Genomic DNA, 17,115 nt, shown 5'->3' with positions numbered 1-17,115 from the left:
ATATGTATGCAGTAAATTCTGAATAGCAAAAACGGTGAATGATCATGCAATCCTTTTATCATTTCTTTCCATTTCTCTCAGTCCTCATACATACTGAAGTAATGTTAGTTTTTTGTATTTAGGTACAGGAATAAGCTTACTTACGGAGTCTTCAACTTCCCTTTTTCATTCTGCTTTTCTCAGCTGCCCTTTACTTCCTGAATGGATAGAGACTTCTCCCATCTTACCTTAATCTCATAGATTTTGAAAGACAATCAGTATTCTTTAAATGAGCCAGCAGAGCAGATTCAGGAGTATGATTAATATGAATGAGGCAGAGGAGGTTTTTGCCTTGTTGGAACTTAAAACAATTTAGAAGGTCAACCTAAGAATTACACTTTCGGATGTCTTCAGGAAAGTTACAGATTAGTTATTTGGGAAATAACTGAATTACATTCATCACACAGTAGTAGTACTAATTAAAACTACCCTTCATTGAAGGCTGCAGCAAAAGATACTTTACTTTGTTTATTTTAGATGTCTGTGATATCTGTGCTACCTGAGCACCGACATTCATCAAGTGAAGCTAATAAGGCCTCAAAATTAAGAGCTAGTACTTTGCAGAGTGTCAAGACAGTGCAGAGGATGAAGGATGGGAATAAATTGCTCAGAATTGCTCAAACCAGTGAACAAATATGATGGTGCATTCTGAACAAACTGCAAGTGCTGCCCTGTTGTGAACTCCACAGAAAGAAAATTACAATGATTGAGTCTTACGATCACAAGCATGAAGTTTTGCTATAGTAAGGTGATCGTGAGAAAAATACTAGAATAGCCTGTGCCATTTCTTTTACTGGAAGAAAATATGATAGTCAAAAAATGTGTTGTTATTATTGGGAAAAAACACCAAAATTCAAAGTTGCAAACAATATCTTCAAAATGAGGAGGCAGAAAGGAAAAAGAAGTAATTTGCAGAAAGAAAAAAAAAAATCTGACCTTACCAAGTAGAGGTGATCTACTTAGTCTGTCCTAGATGAGTATAGCAATCGGAGATTAAAGAAAAGACATAAATTGGTGTTTCACTTATCAAGAATTAACTTATTGGCAGCTGCTTCTCATAATCAAGCTTTATTACTCTTTTTTACTTGTTTTTTAGATAAAATAAAAAAAATAGCTATAAGCCTATTAAAAATTTCGTTCTTTGATTCATGTAGTATTGGTAGTTCAGACAAAAACATGCAGCTTGTAGTCTTTATGAATTATGATACCTTTGTAATACCAGATGCAAGCAAAGGGTAAGGAAGGCTGTTATCTTTTTTAAGTCTTTAGCTGAAATACACTAAAGCTTGATTAAATCTTTTTTTCTGCTACATATGCCTCACTTCTCATTAAAATTAAGCAGGACATTTTTCTGTGTCTAATTGTGACATTTTTAATGTGTCTTAATCAAGAACTGCATGAAATTCAAGACATTTAAAGGAGAAATATAGGTGGCAGCAAGCTAAACTAGGAATTTATTTAATATATACTGGTTTAGATGCACACACACATGTAAGCAAAAGTCATAAATCTACAGCCCTCTTGAGCAATAAGGGAGGGGAAAGAAAATCAATTTTAATCAGGAGACCAGTGCCAGACCTCATAATAACAACTTCTCCATACACCTGAGGCATTTAGTAACATTTTGTATAAATTTTAAGCAAAACTTTTTAGTCTGTAATAGAACAACATGGGAGTAGTATAACTTTTTATAGTTTCACTTGCCTTATTTAGTAGTTGTTGGTTTTGTTGTCTCTGCAACCATTAAAATTCAGATTTAATAGAATAACCATGCAATTCATTGGCACAAGAGCTTAGGACATCTGTTTGCAAATATGCTGCCATTAAAGGATATGCTGTATGAGCAGTCTTCCAAGCCATCACTGTATGTGATTTTTTTATTTTATTTTATTTTCTCAAGTGTATAAAATTGAGTTACTTCATTGTTCTTGAACTAACTTGCCTTGTATCTTTGTAATTTAAAATGCCCACAAATTTATGGAAAGAAAATTAATTCAATTTCTATGCAGTTAATGGAATCATCGAGGATAGTTAGTGATTTGATTTGCTTGGCATTTATTTTTTCCTATGTCAAAAGTGGGCTGTGAATTTTTCATTTAAAAAAGTTCATCATCTGTGGTGGAAAAAAATTATTTAATGTGTCTCTAAACTGGTTACTGTGCAACCTGGAAGTCTAGCACTTCATAGATTCAATAAATGAACAGGCAAAACCTATGAATATTAAATATTTCAAAGGTGTTGTTTTAGAATGTGTGGTAGATTTTGGAAGCATATGGATATTCTTTCTAAACGCAACTATATGGATACATTTAGGTGTACGTACATATTTTTAAACGGTCGATTAATATTAAGCTTGTAAGTACTTGAATTATAGTCAGACTAGCATTGCCATATCTTAATGTGTTTTCTGTCACAAACTTTTCCCCTTTCTCCTCCTTTTTCTTATATTCACAAGTTTCTTTCTCTAACTTGGTGAAATTGTAGTTCCTAAAACTGTAAACAAATAGAGTTCCACATGTAGTACAAGATTTTACTCTTCTTAGTTTCCCATTAGTAAATTTTCCTGTCTTTCAATCACATTAGACCACATAAACTATCAGATTACAAACAAAGGTATGTAAATTTTAAATTGTGGAGATTTGAAAACAAGATTTGGCTTTTTCAGCTACAGATTATAATATTTAAAGTGTAATTTTTGATATTGAATAATTGTGCTTTTTGAAAAGTAGTTACTTTAATACCTGTAAGATAGTCACGTGACACCAATACAACAAGCACGACTAAAAAAGTGAAATTTCTGATGGTTGTCTTATTACATAGGAAGTTTTGCTTTAAGACAAAAGCTAATTACATTGTTAAATGCTTACACCACGTTCTGAATGTAATCAAGATCAATCCAAATCTCTGTGTCACAATTATTCTCAGATTTGCAGCTGAAGTGATTTTTCCACATGCCTGTCTTCTGTGAGATTTGTTGTTGATATACTATAAATGCAAGCCTTGGTGCATTTGTGTTCTTTATGAAGTATTTGCTTTCCATTCACTAGCTCATAAAGAATAAGCTTCATGAACTGCTCTGCCATTCTCTCAATTTCTTATTTATTCATTTTTAAGCACTACAGCAGTTAATTAAATTTGCCAAAAAATCATGTGTAGTTAAAAGCAGAGTTTGATTTCCTTTAAATGAATAGTAAATAATTACTGCTAAAGCAGGAAAGATCAGATATTGAGAAGCTGGATAATTGTGAAGCTGAGAAATGTGTTTTTCCTACAATATTTTTCTTTTCATGTCCTTCTTTATAATTGCATTCCCATCTCCCTATTTATTTCTGTGTTTGCAGAGATTTATTGTTCACGTTTGGCAGTATGCCAGTACTGTGAACCATATTTTGCTTTGCGTTACCCAATCTGTATCCCTTAAGTCAACTTTCAGTGGCTGTGTGTCAGGTAATAGTAATTGTGAAGATTTAAAAAAATAATACTAATAATCATGATTTGATCTAGAATTAATACACTATAATATACAGGGCTGAAAATACAGTGATAGTCAAAAAATACTTAACTCTCTTGTCTATGAAAAAGTAGAGATTCACTGCTGACAATGATAACAAAGAAATCTGTTTTAGGGAAAGATTAGAGTCATCATTACCACAACCCTTCTGGTGTCATATTCAGCAGCAATCGATTTTGGAAGGCAGTGAGTGCAGCAGTTAGGAATGTGGAAGAGATGGGAGGAAAATCAGAGGTGTTTGTGGCAAATAAGGGACATTGAAACATGAGGATCTGAGGAACCAGTAGCCAGGGGCGAGGGTGAAGAGCTTGTATACGGCACGCTTTCTGACCTTATATTTAAGCTCATATAAGCTTGAAGGTCCTTGAAGGTTGAAGGTCCTTTATTCCAGTTTACAACAGGGTTACCATGCCTTTCCTCCTGTCATCTTAATTGTAATCAAAGAGCTGTACTTTTTGTGATACTTGAGCTTTAGCCCAAGGCCATGTTTCTGAACAGAAAGACAACAGTTCCTGTTGGGCTAAAATGGCATGAACTCTGGTGGTTTGGGTTTCCTCTTTAAGTGATTGGTTTTCCTTCCCTGTTGCTTCTGGAAGACACACTCCAAAGCAATCTGAGTTTCGGAGTTTAGTGTTTGGAAGGGAAGTGTATTAGTTTTTCTTAACTTTGAGTCAATATTTGGTTTAGGTAAAGCATGATAAAGCTAGCACCCAGAAATAAGGGAGACATGCTTATGGACCTTGTACGCAGTGGGAGGCTGGAGGACCTGGGGTTTTGCAGATTGAGATCCCAGCCTTCTCACATGGGGAAGGTAAAAATGAGGGGTAGATGAACAGTTTGATTCTGTACTATGAATTTATTAATCCACGCTGTGCTGAGCTGATGCAACGGCTAGTGATGGGGAAGGGTATCCCCTCCTTAATGTTAAGTATATTGTGTGACCTGCTGCATTAAGCCTGTCCTAGCTGCCTGCAGAGTCTGAAAGAGTTGCTTTTAAGGAAAAGCAATATGTGAGTTCTCAGTTTCAGTGTTCATACTGGTTATCAGTAAATTTGGATCTCTGTTTAAGTGAAGCTATATTTTTATAAAAGTATTCATTTAAACAATTAAGTGTATTCTTTGGAAAGTAAGAATAGAAGTCAAATTCATTTGTAGAAAATCATGCGATTGGTGTTGATGAAAAGTTTGACATTAATAGAAATAGTTCCTTTTGTATGACTCATAATATTATTCAATGGGTTTTTTCCCTGTAATTTTTTTAATACAATGCTTCTTGTACTGTAATTAGAAATGAATTTAATTTTTATGCTTGTCCATTGTAGGTACAGAGATCCAGAAATAAGCAGTTACGTGAGCTGTTTCCAGATGGATTTAGTATTCATCATGCAGGAATGCTGCGGCAAGACAGAAGTTTGGTTGAGAACTTGTTTTCTAACGGACATATCAAAGTCCTAGTTTGTACAGCTACGCTCGCCTGGGGTGTCAATCTTCCTGCTCATGCTGTTGTTATTAAGGTAAGAGCTTCCATTACTCTGCACATGGGTCTTAAAAGAAACCTGTAAAGAAGCATAGATAGCAAGATCTTTATTGTGGGTTCTGGGCCTGGAGGGGAAATGTCTGATTGACTTGAAATGTTATTTATATCTAATTAAACTGATTCTCTCCAGTGGGAGTCTAGTTTGTATAGTAAAGATTTAAATATATCAAAGATTATGAAAGGATTAGTTAAAGTACACTTCTGAAATCATGCTATATTTGCCTAATTTCAGTATTCAGCTCATCAGGATTATATTCATGTGTACTTATGTTAATTTTTATTAACTTTTCCTCAACCAGGGAACACAAATATATGCTGCAAAAAGAGGCTCCTTTGTTGACCTTGGAATTTTAGATGTCATGCAGATATTTGGTCGAGCTGGACGGCCTCAGTTTGACAAATTCGGAGAAGGCGTCATTATTACAACTCATGATAAGCTCAGTCATTACCTGACTCTTCTTACTCAGCAGAATCCAATTGAAAGCCAGTTTCTTGAAAGCCTTGCAGACAACCTAAATGCAGAGGTAACCTTTGAATCATTTAAAGAAATTAGCAAACTTTAAAGGATTAATATTATTTGAAACAAAAATGCAATATTGTTCACACTTAAAATATCTAAAATGGAAATTTTATTTATTACTGGTAGTCTGTAGGTGTGTATGTTTAAGAGGAGCGAACTGTTACACATGAAAATGTTGTGGGCCTGTTACAAAAGGTAGTAGGTATTAGAAGTAGTACGGAGAGTCAAAATTCATTAAGATAAAACTGTAGAAACACATAGCATTTACCTTTTAATCTGAAGTGCTTTATTAGAATTTAGTAAGTGTTCTGCATAACGGCAAATTAAAATCCGCAGAAAATTAAAGCAAACTTACTTCACGTGGTTGACTGCAATATAGGAAGAATAAGGTACTTGGCTTGAACTCTTTTTTTTGCTCTGTTTTACAGTGGTGATTAGAACTGGTTTATTATAAATAGCAAGTTCCCTGTTTGCTTCTGTTTAAATCTTAAAATGCATTTTCTTTGAAAATGCTGTGTTTTATTGAGAGTACTCACTTCTGTTATATTAAAATATATACTCAAAAACTATCTATTGTAATAACCAATTAAAAATATGTATATACACACACAGACACTTTTTACAAGGAACCCTCAGAAGTTTAAACATGCTTAAATTAAGAAGAGAATACTGTTTTTCAAAGGCACTAGACATTTTTTCAATAAAAGTAAAGGAGTTCAGCTAAACTGAAACGTCCAGTGACATCTTAAAACTGATTATCCCTTTGAAAGATGTGAAGTTTATTTGATCTATTAGGAATAGTCTTGGGTTTTTAAGATGCTTGTTCTGTTTTATCTATATAATTCTTACATATTTCTGTTTATTTTTTACATTTTTATCACTTTAAATTCTTTGCAATCATATTTATTCAATCATAAATAATAATTTTAAATAAGGAAATTCTGGAAAGGACACCTTCTAAAATGTCAAGATTCATTCCTTGATTCTTTACAAATGACCGAGTTTGATCATTCATGATTTTGGTTGTTGGGTTTTTTTTTTCTTTTAAGGGGTCTCATAAGTTACTTCTTCAGTTCCACACACAAATAAAAATCCATTGAAAGATATCAAATGCAAAGGCAAAACCTTTAACTAAAGACCTTGAGATGCAATAGTTCAAGAATTTGGCGGAAATTTATATGATGCTTGCTTCTCATTGCCACTTTCTGCCCTTCAGCATTTGCTGTTGTCTAATCTCCGAGACACCATGCTGGCCTTGATGTCCCAGTGCGTTTGTTCTTAGGAAAGCTAGAGTGGGAAAAGCTGAAATATACCCAACTTCATTGAGTTAACACCAAAATTAAGACTTGGAACATGTCTTAATGTTCAGCACCTAAATCCACTGAGAATTCTCTCCTGCAGATTTGTTTTGAGTTTTGGTTTGGTTTTGCGTTTTTTTTCTTCTGAAAATGAGCAGAAGAAGAGTAAATGGTCAGTGGATCAACACAGGCATGGAGATGCCCTTTTCCTTTTCTGCTGAAGTTGTGCCACTGGTCATAATGGAATGTAAAAAGGAATAAAATAAATAGCTGGTTAGGGTGCTTAGTCAAGAGAAGCGAGTCCTAGGTCAGTTGACCAGCTGGCAAACAGAAAATACCTACGGCTGTATTTTCTGGAAATACAGGAAGAAAGATAAGATGCAGGGGATGTGGTTTAATTAGACCATAAACTTTAACTTATCTGGGAACTATCATCAATAGCTCATACAATGCAGGTCACCATTCCTTCCCTAATTGTTTCCACCTGATAGAGCCCTCCCTGACGTCCACAGCTGGACCCCAGCTTGTTGCAGGGACGACTCCTTTCCCCAGAGAGCTGGAAACTGAGGAGAGGATTTGCAGTGCTGGACAGTAGAGATACCTTCCCCAGGGGGTGTGCCTTTCCTTGCATTTACTTACGATTTTCTTGTGAAGCCAGAAACATAAGGTGGTGACTTGTTTAGTTTGGACAAACCTCCTAATCTTGAAAGAGTGGGCAACTATTGTGGTTCTCAGAAGAGACACAGAATTTCTTCAAAGCCCTTCCAAAAGAATCGCTCAGGAGCTGGGTGACTCAATGGCTAATCTGGGTATATGGGGCAAAGTGCAGGCTGGGGGGAATTGAAGTTTTGCTCCCTTGGTGTCCAGGGCCCTGACCTGACCTGCATGAGACCAGCAACATCATCCATTCTCCCCTCACTTTCTTCTGTTGGAGTTAACAGATAATGACAACCCTTACATAGTTTGGTTGTCCTTATAAATAGTCCTTTGGTCACATGTGGCCAGAGGACATTCTGTCCCACTTGGGAAAATTCTAGTAGCATTAAGAAATTATTTCAAAAGCCATACAGGAATAAGACCATAATCACTTCAGATGCTGAAATGGTAATTCAAAATACCCTGGTTTCCAAAGCAAACAGAAAATTGCTTATTAGGTTGTTAGAAAGATTCCTTGCTCTCTTGCCTTAACAACAAATATTTGATTCATATATAGAAATTTTTCATCAATATAATCTGGCTCAATTATACAAATACAATAGTAATTAAACATTCTTATGTAAAAACACAGAATATTATATAATATATATACTGTATATAATATTATCTGTTGTATATTAGTAATATTTTTATGCCCCTTTCTAATCTGTATAGAAATATCAGAGAGAAAAACTTCATTTTTCAAAAACTGGCCCCAAAAAGCCATGCCACTTATATCTTTTTACACTTTTTTGAAAATCAAAAACACCTCCTCTGAAATACTGTACAACTTGATACAGTCTGTGGAATAGCATTTGTAAAAAAATTATTTAATGAAAATGCAGACTACTAAGCACATCACTCGGTGATGGTGACATCAGCCATTGAACAGTTAGTTGAAAATTTGTGATGCTGATGGTTTTTTTCATTTAAAATGACACAGTGAGTTGGATTAATATAGTACTTAAGTTTTCCTTTTGTGAGGGCAACACAATTATTTGTATTTGAACAGTTTAAAAAAAAAAGTGTTTTGTGATGGCTGATGCAATCAAACAATACAATGTCAACATAGTAAATATTTCTACTTATTGATTATTCTATCTATAACTAAATACGTAATACGTGGTTGAAGAAACGCTGGAAAATTCAGAACTTTTTTTCTTTTTATTTTACTTTAATAAAGTATCACCTTGTCTGTTTATTGATTTTATGAATACAACATATTCTAGGTCTTAACAGAGGTCCTCTCCTAACTTTGTGAATAATTTATTTCATAATTACTCTTAAGTGTATTAATAAGGTAACTTCCGTCATTCATACTGTTTTAACAAAGGTATGCATTTTCAAATAATCCATAAGAACTTTACTTGAACACTAGATGGCAGCAAATATTTAGAAGTTGACTTTTTTTTTTGTCTCTGCATATTATTCAGTGAGTATTCATTAAAGTTGGGGAGGAAGGAAAGTGCAGTATTAGATTTCAGTACCATATCTGAAACCCAACTGTATTTCATAATCACTTTTTCCCCTCAGTTTTAACTTATGAAAATAATTAATTTGTAAGTAATATAGTCAGATATTTGAACATATGAGGCAAAAAAAAAGTGTTGTGGTTTTTTTTTTCTTTTAATTGTCAGACTTCACTGTCATCGGTAATGAGAATTTTATGTTTTCATGATTGTAAAAGTGGTTGGTTGGGGGAAAACGTTACTACTGGACTATGTTGTTATACTATTTCAAGTTGTGTACTGAAAGATATTTGAATCGTGGGAAGAAACCAAATGCTGAAATTAACCTGGGTAGCAAATTGAGCAATAATAACCTGTGGGCTGTATTAGATGTTTTCCCTGTAGTAGTCTATGAAGAACTGAATGTTTTTGTAGCTACTTCAGTGCATTATGTACCTATGTACTTTGAAAAACAACACAACAGGGCTTCCCCTGACCTCCTTATGCTGTTGAAGAACAAAATATCACTTGAAAAATGTGTGAGACAAAGCTTGGGGTTACTCCATGCTATCGGTCATTGATATCAACAAGGTTTAAGTTATTTTAACTCAGGGCAGATTTTGCCTGCATTATTATTTTTTACTAGATATTTATGTTATTTCAAAAAGAGTATCTATATTATTATTAAGGTTTAGATGCTTCAATCTGAACATGCATATGAAATCACTTACAGTTGTATAGGGGTTTTTTAATTTTTGCCAAGTCATGTGGAAAGTCTATATGAAATCCAAATGTCAATAAAACAAAAATAACTTTAAAAATGTAGTAATTTATCACAAAAATTCGGTAAGAGGGACTTTTGCTTGTTTTAAATAACCAGCAACAACCAAAAAATATTTGTTCATGGGACATGCAGGAAATATTAAATTCTCCTGGTAAAATCAGGTTAACTGGAATAAGTAAAATGCTTCTCATGTATGTAACCAATACAAAACAGAACTGAAGTTATTAAGTAAAAATGTGTGTGTGGTAAATAATTTGGTAATTGAATTGGCAAATTCAATTGAACTATTGAACTGGCAAAAAAAGTCACCTAGTAAAAAAACTGTTTTGTTATACATGATTTGGCCTTGAAAAATAAATAAATATATGTATATATATCTGCATATTACCTATTCAATTTTGTTATGTTTTGATATAACAAAAATCTAGTAGGTACCTGTATGTTTGACTTGCCACGTGCAAAAGGAGAAAACTATTTGTAAAAACTGTGTACAAACAGATTGCCAAGAATGAGGGCGTGCTGAAGAAAATCCTAAAGATTTTTGGTATCATTTGATTTAGGACTTGAACCAGAAAGTGCTTTTACATTGGTATGAAAAATTAATCTTTTAAATGTAGATTTTTTTTTATAAAGCTACTCTTCTTTAAATTACTCTGAGCATATTTGCTAAAGAATTATGTTGTTTTGTTTGTCTTTTTTTATAGCAAGATTGCTCAGTATAATCTTTCAGTTGTAAAAATCATAAGTGGTGTAGGGAAGATCATGTAGGTCACTGTATCTATAATATTATGTCACAGAACATACCATATTATTAGATGTTCATAAGATGAAGATGGTTCAAGTTATTGTGTATGATTATTTTAAAATAATTTCAGTTAGAAACATACCGACACTTTCTTTAATCTGGTTCTAACGCTCTGAATTCCATATGTTTTCAGCTAAATACTTATGTTCAGCTGTAACATATACATTTGATTTTGTCTCTTTTCCTATTTCCAGATTGCTCTTGGAACAGTAACTAATGTGGAAGAAGCAGTAAAGTGGATAAGTTACACTTATCTTTATGTACGGATGAGAGCAAATCCATTAGTATATGGCATCGGTCACAAAGCTTATCAGGTATAAAATGCATTTTAAAAAAACTGTGACCTGTTCTGGGTCTCTAATCCTTCCCTGATGTGAGGATAAATATTTGCTATTTCTACTTACCTGACATCAGCAATTCTTTTAAAGTGCTTAGAAAAAGATATTTTTCTGTAGCGGAGTATTTTTAACACTAAATTAAGAGGCCCCTTCTGTTCACATAAAAATACATTTTAACTGGCCAAGTTATGCTCCAAAGGACAACATTCATTTTTATCAGACAGTTACTGTAACTTAGCCTATTGTCAGTATTGTAGACTAGATATAAATGATAAAATAAAGCATTCTGGAGTTGCTTGCTTTCCCCCCTGCTCCCGTCAGCTTTTGTTTTAGAATGTTTCATCCCATGACATCTTATAAATTATAAAATGACATTTTTAATTGGGTTATTTTTTTCTCTTTCTTGTGATTTAGTAATTATAAGACTTTTTTAATTCATTTATTTTGAGTTTATTTAGAAGTGTTCCATGCAGTGATATAAATCAGAGCACAGTTACATAAGCATTTTTTTCAAGTTTTTTTCATTATCTGTAATTTTTAGGACGTTTAAGAGTTTACAGATTATCTAAATATTGTTACTTTTTTCTGTACAGCTGTTTATAAGCATTTAATGTTAACATAGTTTGGACATGGGTAATTGAGCCTAATGCAGGTGAAACTCTCACAAGTGTATGGTACCTGCAGTTTATTTCACGTGTCCTGAATCTGTTTTGTGACTTCATAATTTGTCATGTGAGCAGAGGTTGTTTTGGTTATTGTAACTTGTAGAGATGTATGTCAGGAGATTTTTTTTTTTTTTTTTGATAGCTTTTGTGTCTGATAGTGGAAGCTGCAGTGGAAGTAGGTAGGCTATTGTTTAAGCAAGCTTCTGCAGACACCTTTAGATCTCTGGTCATCTCAAATCTGTTTTCTATAAAAAGCCTTACAGTACATTACCATATGTTAATATAACACTATATAACACAAATCACAAAGTAATAGATAAATGAAAAGCAAAAGTGCTTTGCCAGTGAGAAGAATGTTGTTGTCCCATTCCTATAAATTCCTTCATTTTTTTTTTATCAAGTATTTTCGACCAGTGTTATTAATTAATTTTAGATTAAAAGAAATGCAACTGTGGTGGTAATAAGTGGTGAAAAAAGTAGTAAAACACTAACGGAAATGTTTTTTATAAATTTAAAAAATAATGAACAAGAGTTGCTCCCCCTCCCCCTGCTTTTGTGTTTTTATTCAGCTGCTGAGAAAGTGGAGATTGCCAGCACTCGTATTTCCTGCCACTAACTTCCATTCTACCCCTTCTGATTTGATGTGCTAATAATGGACATTCCTATTTTTGTGTTAAGGCAGTAACAAATTATATCAATTTGAAGTGTTGTCCATTCATGTAGGAGCAAACCCAATGCTAATCCCCTTATTTTCTAGATAAACCAGTTTTAAACTTCAAAGCTAATGTGTTATAGACAGTATAGGGATGGTATAGTGCCAGATGCGGGCATAACCACAGATTTGCTCACTTAGGCCATTGTATTCCTTCTGTTCTGGTTATAGGTATCCAATTTTTTTAATTGGTATCTTACTGTTTCTTAGTAATATTGCAGCATGCCAGTTTCTATCTTTGTTTTGGCTGACAGCCGATGTTACCCATTCAGAATCCATATATCTGCATAACCATCATGGGTCACACTCTTCCCAGCTGTTCCGTGGGGCTGAGAAGATGCAAATTCGTTCTCCTTTCCCTTTCCACAGGCACTCATCCAGTAATTACTTCAGGGCACAAATGGTCCAGACTGTCCAGACAAAACGGGTGTGTTTTACTGCACAGGGAGACCAGGGCAAGCATGCACCTGCCACACACCAACACATTCTGCACCCCATGTGTTCCCTCCGGGATATTACTGTTCCCCACCTAGCCCGTTTCTGGGCTATGCCCAGGAGTAGGCTACTCCAGGCCCACTGCTTTGATTTGTGACTTTTCAAGTTGTTTGCCAGAAGTGCCAATAATGCCTTTTACTGAGTTGGGAAAATGGCCAAAATTTGGGATGAGCAGCAAAAAGAAGCAAAGAGTGGAAGGAAAAAGTGGAGCAAATGTGAGTGTCATATTAGTGAAGCCTGTGGTATGAGTTACAGGCATTTTCTCATCCTTTTAGAGTTCCAAAGGAAAGGTGGCTGGTTTTTTTTAAGGTAACCCCTTTGTCTGTTTTCTCCTCTTTTTGGTTCCACTCTTTGGTGTTCCCACAGTTAAGCAAAGCTTTTTATCCCCATAAGCTGTATGTCTATGTTTAGAACATCTGTAAAAGTTAGAGGAGCTTGTCCTCAACACTTTTCTCAGTTAGCTAGAGAAAACAATGTGAATAATAATGTACTTTATCATGCATTCTTAAATTTCCATACATATACTCCAGACCTGCTTAGTTTCTTGCTGTGGACATGCCAAGGCTCGTTTTAAAGAGTATGGCTTAAAGCTGTTCTAGGCTGGATCTTTTACTCCGTGGGATTTCTAATTATGCAAGTTCAACAAGAAGGGTGCTAACCATGGATTCTCTAGACTGGAATTTGTTTCACAGCCTTTTCAAGTTGGTGACCTTTCCTTTAAAGTTAAAACCTTTGTATTTGTAAAAAATGTTAGTCTACTGTTACAGCTTTAGCTTTTTTATATGTAAGGCAAAAGACTGGCAGGTAATTTGGACTGCCAAAGGAGCAGGAAAGTGTTTTGATTTTTTTTTTATTTTTTTGCCCTCTTTAGTTTTAAGAAATGTTAAACATCTGGCATCCTGATTACTTTTTTTTTGACCACCTCTGCTCTGAAATCTGACCTCAATGCATGACTTACTATTGAGAAAAGCACTCTAGACCTTTGTCATCTTAGCTTTTGACTTGAAACTAAGGCAATCCATAACTAAGGAGAAACAGCTTCCGAATAACTGGCAGCTTCACTGAACATCAGATGAAGCACTTTGGCACAAAGATGAAACTGAATCCTGGGCCAGGGAAAACTAGAGCAAACCAAGGCATAGCAATTCCTAAGGCCTGTTCTTTTTTGCAGTCTTGGTTATATATCTCTGATGCAAATTTACCAAGAGGGCTGGTATAACTTGCTCTGTAGGAAATCTGAACTATACAAGCCATGAAATAAGAATGCTGCCTGTGGACTAGAACAGAGTTTCAGTCTTTTCAAATTTGGTGACTAATCATTGATTGTATAATTAGAGCCATATCTCAGGTGCACATGTACCGGAGGGTTAACATGACTATGAATCCCTTTTCACCCATCCTTGTCAGTCTGGGTATCCCAGCTGCATGATGTGGAAACACACAATTATACAGCGGTCCCACTCAGACGGGAGTTTTGCTCAGCCCTGTGTGTACTAATGAGATAATGTACATTATTGCTTGGACAAAATGTCTAAGTTCCTGAACTTTGATATGAATAGAAGTGGTGTTGGGCACAGCAAGCTCCTTGTGTGCTTTTAATGTGAATGTTTCTACGGCACATCTATAACTCAATAATTAAAATATTCCAGCTGACATACCCAAAGCTTTTGGGGATGCTTTTTGCTAGTAAACATTTCAGCCATCCAATTTGAAGCTTATTCTATTTGGGATACAATTAAAGCCATCCTCGTGTCAGATACCCAGGCAAGGTATATCTTCAGCCATTTTCACAAATAGAAGATACTATAAGATTGCATGTTTTTGTGAAGTGATTCAGTAATGATAATTTCATGAAGAATATGTTATCATTAAAACTTCTTTCAAAAACTTCAATGTAAATTTATTTCATAATCATGCTACTCTTTCATAAGTAATATTAGTCTACATTGTATTGATAGTCTCAAAGCATTACAAAAGAAATATTATTCTGATTATTTTGTCCTGTACAGACAGTTTTTGGTCAATAATATCAATGTAACTGTTATTAGTGAGATGTCAGGAAAATCTTGACTTAATAACTGTATCTTCCTTTTATTTGGGTTCTGGCTTTGTGTGACAGGGTTATCTCAATAAAATTATTTATTTAACACTTTTTTTTTTTCTTTTATACAAATAAATGTATGTGTTTTGTGTCTAGATGGACCCAGGTCTAGAAAAGCACAGAGAAAAATTGGTAATTGAAGTCGGCAGAAAACTGGACAAAGCCCGCATGATTCGCTTTGAAGAACGAACTGGCTTTTTTTCTTCAACAGATTTAGGCAGAACTGCCAGCCACTACTATATTAAATACAATACTATAGAGGTAAAATATGATGTTCTATTTCTGGGTTTTCTTCCTTCTTTTTGAAGCTATACCTAAAATAGTTATAAGATATTACAGAATATGTAGCTGATTTGTTGAATATATTTTCAAATCATATTTACCAAAATGGGGAGAGAGGAAATAGAGAAGAAAAAGAAAGAAACTAAGTATAAAGCAATACCGAAAAATTAGACTTGGTGTGAAGTGAGATTTGAAATTTCTATAGTCTCTGCCTTCTTTTAGGTGAATTATAAGAAGCATTTTGTTATCAACAGTGTATGCAACCATTGGTACATGATAGCACATTCAAGTATAGAGTCTGATAACAGAAAAGTTTTTCAGCATGAAAATCCTATCAGGTTGCCAAACTCAAGCAATTTTTGGCACTGTAATCAGATTGTGTTGTAAACGTGTAAGGAAGATGCATTTGTACAAAACTTTGTAGTATTGGAAGCTTGATTTGATGTACACATTCATCTTAAAACCTTTCTTTTGTAGGAAATAAGTCTTTTTCTTGAATAAAAGCTGAAGACTTGGCATTAATAATTTTTAACTGTTTACTGTCACTATGTATAATTAGTCTCGCAGATTTACTCACTGAAAGATGTCCTAGACTTTTTTTGAAATGGTCATAGTTTGCATGTCTCTCGATTTTGGGGTGCCCAAGTTTCGAGGGACTGTTTTTCTGAAAGCGCTAAGAAGTCATTCTGGAAATTGTTCCTGTTTAAATTGCATTACTCTGGTCTTCCAATAACTTAGTTACATTTTAACCTTCTATGCCTTTTAAAATCTTGGTTAATGTTTCTTTCTTTTGTGCTATATGTATATTTTTATTTTCAGTGTTAAATCAATTCATTTTATTTTTAATAGACTTTCAATGAATTGTTTGATGCTCATAAAACAGATGGCGATATTCTTGCAATAGTATCAAAAGCTGAAGAATTCGAACAGATAAAGGTAAAGTTGCATCCTTTCATACAAAGAATATGTCTTAGAACTAGGCTCCACATAAAACTCACTCCATAAATACTAAGTGTCTACAGACCCAAGTTTTCTTAAATGTTAAGCACCATTATAAAATGTTTTCGAAGTAGGCATAATTGCCAAGAACTATATATGCTCTCACTCAAATTTATATGTGGTTCAGCTTGAACTATAATGCACATTTAATAACTAGTTATGGATCTCTGAGAATTCCTTTTAAATGCTTTTAAGAACTTTTCAGCTTCTCAGTTATTAACAGGTGAAGATAAGTGTCCATTGGAATGGTGCACCCAGGGCTGAGATAGTTTTTCTGTTTGAAGTTTAAACCATTATTAGATGTCTCCCTGAACAATTTGCTTTATCAGAAATGAGGCAGGACTCACTGAAGTTAACTCTGTAATATACTTCATGCAGGGAACAATATTAGATTAGCAGAATCATAAATTCTGATCAATTGTTTTCAAATTTGAAATCTAGAAAGTTGTTGTAACAGATTTTGTTGTGCAGGCTAGCAGATTACTGTACTACCGTACTCAGTTCAATTCCAACCTCCCTTTTTGCCTCCTGTGTGGGTAGGACAGAAGATAATACATTGCAAACCGGCATGAGCTTGTTTGCCCATGCTTCCATCTCATAGAGGTGCAAGCCAGACTCCACAGGGTTTATTAGCTTGGGCTCATTGCCATTTTACCACTATTATACAACTTTCAGATCAGAGTTGGCTCTCATTCACCTGGCTCTGCAAACTGGAAGTGTGAATCCCTCACCATCTACATATTTACATATTTGCACACATTGTCTGAGTATTACCATCTCTTTATCTAATGGAGAAATTCTATTTTGCTGTAATCTCTTTTATTATAGAAGATAATAAGCCGTGAGGTTTCACAGTGATACATGCAACGTTTTCCAAGCTAGAAA

At 34.3% G+C, this 17,115-nt stretch overlaps 1 protein-coding gene across 5 annotated transcripts in view; it reads left to right on the top strand.

The window, feature by feature from the left end:
* The window catches only part of ASCC3 (activating signal cointegrator 1 complex subunit 3), a 285,630-nt gene that overhangs the window by 180,894 nt on the left and 87,621 nt on the right, over positions 1–17,115 (top strand). For all 5 annotated transcript variants that reach the window (XM_075145562.1, XM_075145559.1, XM_075145561.1 and 2 more), the window contains 5 exons: positions 4,873–5,064; positions 5,387–5,611; positions 10,833–10,952; positions 15,046–15,210; positions 16,081–16,167. In XM_075145562.1, coding sequence (XP_075001663.1) covers positions 4,873–5,064; positions 5,387–5,611; positions 10,833–10,952; positions 15,046–15,210; positions 16,081–16,167 — 789 coding nt within the window. The remainder of the gene's footprint in view (positions 1–4,872; positions 5,065–5,386; positions 5,612–10,832; positions 10,953–15,045; positions 15,211–16,080; positions 16,168–17,115) is intronic.

This window comes from Calonectris borealis, chromosome 3 (genome assembly GCF_964195595.1).
Source record: "Calonectris borealis chromosome 3, bCalBor7.hap1.2, whole genome shotgun sequence".
Taxonomy (NCBI): domain Eukaryota; kingdom Metazoa; phylum Chordata; class Aves; order Procellariiformes; family Procellariidae; genus Calonectris; species Calonectris borealis.
Note: the sequence above shows the minus strand (reverse complement) of the source record. Positions and strands in the feature narration are given on the sequence as shown.